Consider the following 12,640-nt stretch of genomic DNA (forward strand, 5'->3'; position numbering starts at 1 on the left):
ACAAAGTGGTATTTACTTACTGTTGGGTTTAGAGTAATGTGTGGTGCCAGGCCCGCGAGGGAATAGACATTGATGTCGTGGTAACTATACTGTGGCTGTGGTGGAACTGTGGCTGTACAGGTGGTACTGGTAGCTGGTGTTGTAGAAGTTGCTAAATGTAAAGAGATAAAATAAGTGCTAATAAAAGTACAATTTCTGATTTTACTAGAAAATTAACAAGGTATTAAGTGATCTTTATCTAATTAAACTAACTGGGGAGAGAGGGGCAGAGGTCTCATTTTTCCCACCCTGAATTATTATGAGGGAAATTGTTATTTTAGCAGAAATTTGAGCATCACATGTAAAATTACGTCAGTGGTGGAGTGACAGGACACAGAAATCAACTGAGGAGTCATGCCACATTAGCAGGCCCAAGCCTTGTTAGATTATTCTATATCATAGACGTCACTTTTCAATCTAGGCTGTTCCCTGGTTTAACCTGGGGAGTCTTAAACTACTGAGGACTGAGAAAGAAAGAAAATCTGGTTTATTCTAACCACATGTCCCAATCATTCAACACTCCTATAGCCCCTACACTTCCAATCCTCTTAATCCAGGTCAAATAATCCACTCTCCTAGCGGGTTGAGCTGGTCTGGCCATCCCCAACAAAGGCCACCATGCCAGTGCAATTCTTTCTAAGACCTCAAACAATGTAAAAGATAATCTAGCTTAGATGGAATATGATGAATGAACAACTGATTAATGACATTTATCTAAGTATACCATATGAATTACCTGGACAGATTCTAATACAGTAAGACAACGCCTAGATATTACTAACTTTTCTTTAATAATATAGAAGGCTCATCAGAAAGTATACAAAGTTTCAGTATCACATTACATGGAATAATTACAATTTGCCATGTGCATGGGTGGGTACCATTTAAGAAAACTTCTGATAAGTAGAGAGCCAATTATCACACTTACTTGTAGTTGTGATGGGAGGGAGCTCTTCTGGTTGCTTGACATCTTTCTTTGGAGCAGAGAGTTGCTCATCTAAGTTCTTTAGGCGATCTTTATCTTTTAGGAGGTTTCCAGGTTTTAGCTCATTGATGTCTAATGCAAGGTTCTTGCAGAGGACCTCGATCTCAAACTTCAAGTTTAACTGCATAATTACAATATTCGATTAGGATATTAAAAATGAAAATTTAGCTTCGTAATATACTGTTTTCTCACCCAATTATTACAGGGCTTCCCCCCACAAATACCCTCCTTTTCCTGTAAATTTTAATAATGTAAAGGCAGAATATGTTTCAAAGGACAAAAAACAACAAATTTACCTTTAAGTCATGTTCCTGATGTAGCTCAGCTAATACATTCATAATTGCCATTGTCCAAGGGTTGGGTGGCCTAAAAACCTATAGAAAAGCTATGTTAAGCTGATCCCAAACTCACTCTTTAATTTCTATCATCTAAAATAGTTAAGCACTTATACTTATGTGGCCTTAACACTTTCCTATCTATATCATATTTCAGAAAAATAGCAAAACCCAAAGCCACCCATTAGAATCAGTCCCATAATACTACTTAGCCTCTAAAGTTGGAAATCTGAGTTTCCCTAATAAACTGACTAAACTAGCTCTATCTTCATAAGAACTAAGGATATATAGTCTCTTCATCTTCTGCTAAAACAAATTTACAAATTAGCCATCAATAAAATAAATAATAAAGTTTACTCACCACGCTGCGAATGCTAGACTCTAAGACTTTGGCAACAAAGGGCACTACATAGAGCAACTCTTGCTGTCCTTTAACATAAGCCTCTAGCAGCAAAGATTTTACATCCAAGTCCTAGAATAAGGAACGTATTTTTTAGCATCAAATATACTAGAAAATCCCTCACAAAGTACCCAAAAGATACCCTGACAAACTCATCTGCAAAACTGAAATCAATATAATATTTGGCCCTTGCCTTAGGAAAAGGAAAGGGTAACAATAATAAAAGTCAGTAGACTTTTGTCTATCCTGCTAAATGTCATGAGCATGCAATTAGGGATTCAAAACATGGACCAAACTTTTACAAATACCTAATAATGAAAAAGTGGCCTCAAATAAAGACTTTTACACAGAATATGCTGTATAAACATTCTCAAGTTTTAGCTGTAACTCACAGTGTGCAAGATGGGTTTATTTTTAGCTAGTGTGATCATTCCTAGCCAATGTCCCAAGTTCTTCAGCAAAGAACGATCGGAGAAATTGGCTGCAGCTTTATCAGAGGTCAGGAGCACCTGAAATAGTGTAGGAATAAGGAAGGTAAGACAATGAGCTTCTGAAAAAATATTCTTAACTAACTGTTTAAGAATTCCATTATTCTACATTAAAGCCAAGCTGTCAATACTGAGAACATGCCCCCAAACTAGTTCTAGTCCATGTATCAAAGTGATATTTTGTTGTGTTTAGTGATATTTTTACCTTTAAATGCCTTTACATTTTATTTTTTAAAAAACATATAACAAGAATACACCATACAAAGTATACAAGGTTAAAAGTATCATGTATGGTTCCACAGAAAAATATTATAAAACTAAAAGTTTTAGTTAGGTGTGAAGCAGAGATCCAACAGCAAATCCACTTTGAAGAGCTAAATTCAGTACAAATGAAGACTACAGCTATGCTTCAAAGTCCTTCTAAGACAGCAGATATAATGGAGGAACATAACCAAGATTATGGTATCTGCTGCAATCTTTAGCATTACTCAGGTCACTATACATCTTTGGAGATAGATAACTTCCTGGAATACAGTATGATATTGCTTACACACTTCTTATCACATTTACAGAAAACCTAATCCATTTCATTAATTCTCTACTTCTTACTTTCCTAAGGGTTACAGCACCAACACATGAGAATGTCTAGGGTACACACACACATCCATGTACTACATAGCACCTCTTTATGGCTATAAATTTAAATTTATAATTTAAACTTTTGTTTAATAGAAAGGATCTTGAAGTTTTGCTCCAGAGCATGTGGAAGCTTTCATATATACCAACCATCCTTGCTATCAGGTAACAAAGGCTGAATATCGTTATGTTCCTTAACTCCATACAGCAACAGCAGAATGGCACAAAGTCAGCTGCGCGACAGAAAGGAGCCAGGAATTCTTTCGCACTACAGCGTAACCAAGAATGGGGGAAATTCCCATCCACAGGTTTAAATATAGTGCTGGTTCCTGCCATATTCCAAGTTATTCAGCAAAGAACAATTACAACTATACGTTGGTTCGCATTGTTTTCTTAAAAAGTCATTCCTTCTAAGAAATAAAATACTTCAATTTCATGGAACAAGCAATAGCTCCACAGGAAGAGTCTGACCTTACACTAAACTGAGAATCCTAAACAATAGCTATTCCACAATAGGTCTAGAAAATCTGACATTTAAAAGACATCAAAATACTCACTGCAGCACTGTTTTTTTAATAGTTAAAGTTATTAACAACATAAATATCCACTAGCAATATAATGAATTTCTGTAAGACTATTAACAGAGGGACTAAAGCTAAGAGCATATAAAACTAAGAGCATAACATGTGGAAGGAGAAAAGGAAAAGTTAAAAATATGCACAAAGGGTAAAGATTTTAAACCATGCATGAAATGATGAAAAATTCAGAAGAGTGGTTACTTTCAAAGTAAACAGTACATAGAGTATTTCTGTAAGCCTAAATTCTTCATGAAAATTTAATTGTGTATTTGAAACAAACCCTAGAGCAACTTTCATAAATACTTTAACACATATGACATACAGGGAAAAACAGCAATTACCACCTCCTCAGATTCTGCCCGTGCAATCAAGTATTTCCAAACTCAAAATAGTAATAAAAAGAAATACAAGAACTTACTTTGATGTTTCTATAGGTCTCATTCAGAACCATCTTATTAAATTCAGGATTCTTCAGCGTGTCAAGAAAGTTTGAATATAGGCTGTGAAAGTTTGGCTCAATACTGACTCTCTTCATAACCAGGTATTGTGAAACCCAAGGCATAAATTCTTCCTTCACAGTTTCCTTCAGTTCTTCAACCTAGCCAACCATTATGACATAGGAAATACACAATTAAAAGATGATAAAACAGGGGGAAGGGTAGAGCTCAGTGGTAGAGCACATGCTTAGCATGCATGAGGTCCTGGGTTCAATCCCTGGTACCACCATTAAAAAAAAAAAATAAACCCAATTATCTCCTGTCCACACCCCCAAAATAAAATAAAGTAAAATATATAAAAATGATTTTAAAAAGAAAGAAAAAAGATGAAAAAATACAGTTCTGCTTCTCTGAATGATACAGAATGTGGCTACTTGCAAAAATTAGATGCTAAAGCACCATGCTCCATCTCTCTCAATTTCAGACAGCTATCAAGTATAGTATGTTCATGTAAGTATAGAGTCAATCATCCCTTAATTGGGTGATTAGAGCTGTAACAGCTATGTCAGTTTAAGCTTTAAAATTACGAAACACGTGGTCCTTCATCCCCATTTTACTCAACTCTCCATTTGACCAAAAAAGGATGAATTACTAAGCTACAACCTGCTATTAACAGACCTAACACCAGAATTGTTTTCCTAAATGTCTATCTCCAGGAATCATTTGTAAAGTTTGAAACTTCTCTTCTCAAAAGGGAAACTAAATGCTTCAAAATTTGCCCCCAGTCCATTATAGTGGGATTTTGAAAGACAGTACATGTATTACAATCTCAAAATCCACTTGTTTAAGCTCATCTTACAGGTATTTCCAAGCACTGTCTTAGCATATAATCTTATAAGGCAGGCATCATTACTTTTCATAAGCTCTATGTCACTTTATTAGGTACCTAATGGTCTCTGGGAGGAGAGGAGTTGTGAACCGAAGTACAAATGAAACTTTTCATCATCATGAAATCATTTTCAAGTTTATGTCAAAAAGCCTGTGACTCATTGCAAAATACATTTAAAAACCAGTGTCTACAAAGTACACAAACACTAGTTGGATACACATATTCCCTTCATTTTGATTCTATTACCTCAAACTTTACAGTATTTAAAAGGGTGCAGAATGTCGAATATAAATCCCCTAACCCATCTATACTTTTCCTTGATGGGAAAAGTATAGAGAGTATTCATAGCGCTATATAAACTATTATATCATGCTCACCTTTTGTGTCATATTTGACTGTGACAGATTGTTGAAGATAAAAGCAATTTTCTCTTGGATATTTTCTGGGGGCTCTACAATTCTCTCCGTTTGATCTGTGGCCACAAGCAACGTATCTATATTTGTAGTATTAATAGAAGGCTAAAGAAATAAAACACATAAGATAAACAAACAGAAATGCCTACTAGACAAATCCTCGGGGGGGAAATGTATACAGATTCATTTGGCATGCAAAATGTACACAGTGTGTATGACTGTGCACTGGAAGTACTGGTAAGAATATGTACTGAACTATTAATAGGGGTTGTCTGTGGGAAATGGGGTGGGGGTACAAAGGGAGAAACCCTTATCTTTATGCTTTTTTTAAAGGAGGTATGTGATGTTGATAATAAAATTAAAATACATGCTCACTATTGGATATGTATTACAACATAACAAATCCAACCGAGAAAAAAAAAAAAAAAGGTAGGCCTACTTACTGGCACATCTTTCTTAAAGCTGACTCCGGTTGGCCTGGTGACTGTAACCGTTTTAGCAACAGTGGTGGTTGTTGAGGTGGTTACCATAGTGCTAACCTGACCAGCAAGGGGAGCTTTTGCTGGAACCTGGGCCTGGGCCTGGGCCTGAGCCAGCGCAATACTTCCAGGGGTTGTGATAGAGCCCTGCATTTTCACAGGAGGATCTCGAGACTGCTGTCCATACTCGATATACTACAGGGACAGGGAGACAGAAACACATTAGAAGAGTTCTTAACAGAAACTGAACTCTTTGAATTACACTCCCCTCACTTCTGAGTGTAGAAATTGTTTTAGAGCACTATTTTGATTCATCTATCTCCCTTATGCCTTGCCCCATTCTGGTCCATATCCCCCTATACATTATAATACATAAGTGGATACCATGAACTCCTTAAGGAGTAAAGGGAAAATATTAGTATGTTTTTAAAGTATTCATAAGAGAACTAGTCTAACAAAACAAGTTCCAAAAAGGTAGCCACAAATGCCTGCATATAAATTTCCTTAAATCCCTTAACACATGTAAACTTTAAAAAATTTAAATTATAGCAAATTGATTTCTTTTCCATTGGATGCTGATGAGAAAACCAAGGTCTAAAAAACACACTGCAGTTAAGAGTCCTAACTCAGTAAAGATATTACCACAAAACAAAAACACAGTGTATACCACACCAAGCCAACCGGAGGGTAAGCAATGATACTGGGTATTCTGGGAAGTCTTCTCCTACTCCCCATTTCACAGACCAGTAAACCTCCTTCTCACATACAAATTAGAAGACAGACACAGGTTTCCTGATACTATTTCCAACAACTTTTACTTGACAAAACAAAAACTACTGTCTACATATACAACAGCTTTATTCAACAAAAAGGGGCATTTTCAAGGAGGAAAAATAATCTGTAAAGAAAGTACAGTCCTTTAAATTGACTACAGAAATATAAAATGACCTTTCTTCCCTTCTCTGGGTATCTTATTACAGTGGGAAACGGGGACCATTACTCTGAGTGACCACTTTATACCACGTCCCTTGTTCTTTCTCCTCTCTGGTCTTCAAAGGTCCCTATTCCCAGCACTGAATTCCAAATACATCTCATTCTAAGCCTCTGACCTCCCATCTTAGCTTTTCAAAACTGCTTTCTTGTCTAGTTTTCAGCACTATAGTTTTGGAACATTCCCCTAACCCCCTCAATAGGAAAGAATACACTCCTGTCTCCCACTCTATGGTTTCCTAGGCTAACAAACCCAGTGGGATGGGGTAGAAAGCACTAGAATAAATTATAATATAGAATTAAAAGTAGGTTCAAATTTTGATCTTTCTGATTCTTTAAAATATGATCTTTTTAAAGCAGATTATCTGCTTTGTACAAGAAAAAAATAATAAAGTTAACAGAGATTAATCAGCTTTCTTTTCTTGTTCTCTGTAAGCTGACTTTAACTAAAGGTAAAACAAAAATCTGAGTATTTACCAATCAACCTAAAACCAATCATTAAAGTAAATGACTTAAAAATTTCAAGAATAATCACATAACATGGCTTAAAATGTATATTCTCTGGGTTCCTTTCCTCAGGGACTGTCTCCTTTTTTACAAGTACCTTAAAGGAATCTAAGCAGGTGGTTTAAGAAGGCTGTATTTTTAAGAAACACTGGTCTAAGTCTTAAACAGCTCTGAATTATACTAACACTTAAAACAGAGAAACAACCTTCCTTATTTTTATTAAAGAGTCCCACTCCAAATCCTTTCTGGAATCAGGCAGGGATTCTTAGTAACATCAAAAGATGTCAATTCCTCAATAGCATTATTAGGCTAAAGAACTAGCAAAGGCCTTTTATTAAATCAAGCAAAACCATGCTTACAAAAGATAATTCAAATTTTTTTTCATGATTAAGCTGCAAAACAAGCAACAAATAACATTTGTATCTATATCATGTCCCTCACTAAAAAATCTTAATGCCATTCCTAGCAAATCCAAAATCAAATAAAAATAGATAAATCCTGCAACTACTAGTCAGATTTTAAGTACTGAAGACACTTACTTCTTGTAAATGATGTGGAAATTGCATAAAGTGACTGATAGAAGCCAAGTGCTGACAATACTGGGGATAGTCCTTCAATCTGTCAACAAAAACATTCATTCATTCACCGTTTTCATGTAAGAACAGAGGCAGCACAATTTAAAATTTTTCAAAAGCTAGGCCATTTCCCTCATTGCTACCAATGAGATACCTCATTTTAAGAGAATGCCAAAAGGAGGAACAAAGAAGTAGAGGGGGGAAATTTTATGAACTTACACTCCTTTTACATCAAAAACAGTATGTTTGTTTTTTAAAGGTTTTATTCCACTTAAAATTAGATTATAATGAACCACTAAAACTATAACCTGGAAACAACAAATGCTCATCAAGAGGTGAACAGAAAACCAATAGCAAACCCGTAACAATAGAATACTACTCAGCAATAAAAAAGAAACAAACCACTGAAACATTCAGTAGCATGGATAAATCTCAAAAACATCATGTAAGAAGTCTGACTCATACACACTGTGTATGATTCCATTTAAATAATACTCTGGAAAAACTAGACAAATCAGACCAGTGACTGCCAGGGTTTAGATGAGGGGGAAGGTGGAATAAGAGAACTTCTTGGAAGTAATGAAAATATTCAGTATCTTCAATATCTTGATTGTGATGGTAGGTGGTTACATAGCTGTTTGTGTCCAAATTCAAAGACCTGTTTGTTCACTTTCACATATATAAAGTATACCTCAGCAAACAAAAAAAGCGCTATTTCATTTTATGCATTTCCTACCACTTATTTGCTAATTATAATGAATAGAATTGTTTTCACGTGTTCCTGTTACTCCATACAGTCATTAAGATTAGGTAATATACATATAATAATGGCATCAGTAAGTAAGTTATTAATTTTTCTTATATATAAAGACAAGCTTCACAGGAAACCTATCCACTCACCTATTTTTAAATCTATCTAATGCAGCAATCCCAAAATAATACATTTTGGATCCAAAAGGCTTGCGTAAGGCTTCAAGAACATATCGTAGGGCCAGACCTAGTGCCATGTAAGTGACCAGTCCTTTTTCAATTATCCCACCAAATAGGCAGGCTGTTATATGTAACTCTTTATCAGGGTACTGAGGAAAGAACCGATACTCTTCAAACAAGTTCCTTAGCATACAGTTAAACACTTCTCGTTCCCTCTTTATGGTAGAATCTTTAAACCTCTGTAGCATTTCTAATACCTGGAAAAAGCAAGATAAAAACAATATGCACATAAAAGAAATTATTATTAAGAGCATTCCTCAAATACTCTTAATTGTTAAGCAAAATATTTAACAATAAACTGAGCTTGAGATAAATATTAAGATTTCAAAAAAAGAAAAAAGAGGACACTAATGAACTCATCTATAAAACAGACTCGCAGACATAGTAAACAATCTTATGGTTACTGGGGGGAGGGGGTGGGAATGGATAAATCTGGGAGTTTGAGATTTGCAAATAATTAACCACTATATATAAAAATAAATAAAAGACAAATTTTTTCTGTATAGCACAGGGAAGTATATTCAATATCTTATAATAACCTTTAATGAAAAATATGAAAACAAATATATGTGTGTGTGTATGTATGTGTGTGTGCGTATATATACATATGCATGCATGACTGGAACATTGTGCTGTACATCAGAAATTGACACATTATAACTGACTATATTTTAATGGTTTCAAAAGATGCAAAGACATATCAAAACATTTTGTGCTAGATTTCACTTTGGAAAAGGGCATTTATTTAAGAGTTATTACCTAAACCATTAAAGAATCAGATCATCTTAGAGACTCACCTCATCAACGGACATGGTTGGATGTGGTGGGTGATTATATATTCTCTGGAAATAGCTGTTTGCTTCATCATCTATCTCTTTACTAAAGTGCTGATTTGCCTCTGGCCACACCTGAGACAAGTCCGCTGTGAGAACAGAAAAGCAACCAGAGGGCATTTAGACTCTTCCTCCACTCCCCGATATGAAGCACACAGAGCCAGAGAGACCAATATAGTTTGAATTTCAAGGAAAAAAAATAAAGTGACATGTTTAAGTATTTGAGTGCTCTAGGGACACACAAAATTCTAACAAAACTGCTTTACAACTATAGTTCTTTCTGTCTTATTATTTTATTCTTGAAGACTTATTACACTACGAAAGTTCACTAAGTTCAAATTCGTAACGCACTTACCCTTAATACAATCTCACTTGAGGTTAAAAAATCTTTAGTACTTTATAATAAAAACCACATTTAACATGTAAGAATTATCAATGCATATGCATGACATACTGATATAAACACAAAGCATGCTACAAAACGTAACATTCAGACAAGCCTTTCACACTAACATTTTTAAGTCAGTTAGTTTATCTTGGATGATGAATATTTAGTCCCAACGACAAGGACAAGTCAATGATACCTATGGTATTTACAAAGAGGAATTCTCTGACTTTGAAATAATTACTAAAGGAGATAAAACTTTAAAAATTGGCTTTTGTGATATCATATATGTTATATAGCAATATTTATTATATATACTAGAAGACTATATAAAAATAAATCATAAAGCTATAACAAAATAAAGTTATTTACTTCATAAGCTCCCAAGATGAAACAGAAATCTGAAACTCTCCTGTATTAAGGTAAGTCAATGTCTTTGTCTATATAACTCTAGGGACACCAAATTGGACATGGAAGTTTTATGTGTATCAGCCATACTTCACAATCACAGACAACACTACCACTTACAAGGTTTCATCTTACTCTGCTGGAATGTAGGCTGGTTCAGTCCAGAGGTGCCCAGTTTCCTCTGTACAAAAGGATCGTTATTCACTGCAGGGAGTCCAAGAGCCCCAGTTCCTATACCAGTCAGGCTGCCTGTGCCAAGACCACCTACTAGAAAGAATGAAGGCAGCCAGAAGTCTTATCATTACTCATATTCTTGACTTTATTCATATCAAAGATATAAGTTCTTACTTAGAAAGTCAAGGTCTCCTGTTAACTCAGTGGTAATGAGGTTACAGAGCTATTGCATTTCACTCCTTAGGTTTTAGTACTCTACACTTATACTCTGGTGATAAAGGGTGCGGATAGCTAAGGAAAAACAAGTCGGTAGTTGAGGGGAAAAATGTAACCTTTAATTCAATATAAAGTTAAAAGCCGAAATACATGGAAAAGTTTCAGGGATATACTATCATCTTCAAGGTAAGTGCAAAAAGGCAGAACATAATATGCCTGAATCTGATGTGTGAAATATTTTCTACCTTTATTATACCAACCTTGTGTAATTCATAAAGCTTTGAGTTTTGATCTAAGCCTAAGTTCTTTAGAATGTGATTACCACATTTGTTATTGTTTATACTATCCTTTGGTAACAGAATCCTTACTGAATAATTTAAACTTGATAGGAATATCTTCATTGCAACTGGATTAAAATAACATAATATTATGTTTTTTCTCTTCCCAATTTTGGATATGAAGGCCAACTTTCAAAATTTGTTTTAAGTAGCTTTCCTCATCAGAGTGACTCCAAAAATCTTACATACACTAAGGCACGATGAAGCTTACCAATAATCTGTACCCCGACCCACCCCCCTTACCTGGAAGCTGTGATGAAAGTCCTCCAATACCACTGAATGCAGTTGTCTGATTTGGGGTTGATAGGGGTGGAAATGCTTTTGCTGGTGACTGAGGGGTACTGAATGCAGAACCCAAATTTGGAGGAAAGCCCTGCATACTCTGGGTGTGAGGGGCAGCTGAACCACCTATACTAAGAGATGCCATTCCAGCAAGAGGATCAATCTAAAGAAAAACATTATAAAAATGTATTAAACATACTTCAAGCAGAGGCAGACAAATGACACAGGTAAAGCAATCTTTAGCAATACCTCTTCAAACGCATATGTAAACTGCAAAACCACACACAATCATGAAACTTAAATCCCAAAATCATGTCAAGTGTGCTAGTTATTTTCCTTTTTACAATAATAATAGATTGAGTAGGTTTAAAGTAGCCCCTGCCAAAGAACCAGAGCCATAATATGAGGGCTATAAAACTTCAAGAATAAAATTTAAGATGAATTTCCCAGAAACTGAACTATTCAACATTTAGTAGTGACATGGAACAATTATTACATCAAGTTCCTTATAATTTCCAACAAGCCCCTTGAAAACAAACCAACAAAAAAACCTCAACATAAGTTACTTAACGTTCAACACAATAAAAGCATTAGAAATTAGAAATCTTCCAGTCATAACAAATAAATCTGTCAAAATTTGAGTATCTTGGAGTTGAAGATCAGCTCTAATTAAAAAAATCAAAAACAAAAAACAAGGTATGCTATTCACCAAAAGATTTTATTAAATATCTAATAACCACACTTTCAAGCTTCTTAGTTTGTGGCGTTACTTCAGACCTTTGTGATTACAGAAAATAATAGATGAAAATGCCTTTTATAAAGTGGACACTGAAGAATCACTAAATGTTCTCTTTTCTTAAAATAAACCCCAATCTGCAATTCAGTGCAGCTGAATACAGAAGTGGAATGTGTTGCTCCCAGAGAGAAAGGGGTAATTGGTGTCAGGGAGTAACTTAAATGTACCTTGTTTTTAAAAGAGCAGTTCAGTTGAGAGCTGAAGAGCCCCAGTTATAACAAGTCCTTATGCTCTAGCACTGTTGCTTGGCCCGTGAAGCTACAAACAAGACACATCAGGTTCAAAGGCAGTGCTTATTTCTCAAGTCTAAGTTATTCTTATTTTAAAAAGAAGCCCTTACCATTTACCTAAATAAGCTGTTTTGTATCTTTCCTCTCAAAGTCATGTTCTATTTAATGATTAAAATTTATTCTCAGCCACGCCTATTTACGGATCCCCTTTAAGTGGATAATAGACATGCAGTTATC

At 35.1% G+C, this 12,640-nt stretch overlaps 1 protein-coding gene and 2 non-coding genes across 11 annotated transcripts in view; all 3 read right to left on the reverse strand.

The window, feature by feature from the left end:
- CNOT1 (CCR4-NOT transcription complex subunit 1) overlaps positions 1–12,640 on the reverse strand; it is a 93,704-nt gene that overhangs the window by 20,353 nt on the left and 60,711 nt on the right. For 4 of the 9 annotated variants that reach the window (XM_006214491.3, XM_015248076.3, XM_072967477.1 and 1 more), the window contains 13 exons: positions 11,339–11,540; positions 10,488–10,634; positions 9,539–9,663; positions 8,652–8,938; positions 7,716–7,794; positions 5,644–5,874; positions 5,165–5,305; positions 3,880–4,059; positions 2,152–2,268; positions 1,721–1,831; positions 1,321–1,398; positions 968–1,145; positions 21–151 (listed from right to left, as the gene is read on the reverse strand). In XM_006214491.3, the coding sequence (XP_006214553.1) occupies positions 21–151; positions 968–1,145; positions 1,321–1,398; positions 1,721–1,831; positions 2,152–2,268; positions 3,880–4,059; positions 5,165–5,305; positions 5,644–5,874; positions 7,716–7,794; positions 8,652–8,938; positions 9,539–9,663; positions 10,488–10,634; positions 11,339–11,540 (2,007 nt within the window). The remainder of the gene's footprint in view (positions 1–20; positions 152–967; positions 1,146–1,320; positions 1,399–1,720; positions 1,832–2,151; positions 2,269–3,879; positions 4,060–5,164; positions 5,306–5,643; positions 5,875–7,715; positions 7,795–8,651; positions 8,939–9,538; positions 9,664–10,487; positions 10,635–11,338; positions 11,541–12,640) is intronic. The other 5 variants (XM_015248080.3, XM_015248078.3, XM_006214492.3 and 2 more) reach the window with 3 other exon arrangements.
- Positions 3,069–3,207, reverse strand: LOC116281970 (small nucleolar RNA SNORA46). The gene has a single exon (XR_004191446.1). It is a non-coding gene; the product is annotated as a small nucleolar RNA SNORA46 (small nucleolar RNA).
- On the reverse strand, positions 12,333–12,468 carry LOC116281971 (small nucleolar RNA SNORA50). Its single transcript, XR_004191447.1, has one exon. It is a non-coding gene; the product is annotated as a small nucleolar RNA SNORA50 (small nucleolar RNA).

The sequence above is a fragment of the Vicugna pacos genome, chromosome 9 (assembly GCF_048564905.1).
Source record: "Vicugna pacos chromosome 9, VicPac4, whole genome shotgun sequence".
NCBI classification, from domain to species: Eukaryota; Metazoa; Chordata; class Mammalia; order Artiodactyla; family Camelidae; genus Vicugna; species Vicugna pacos.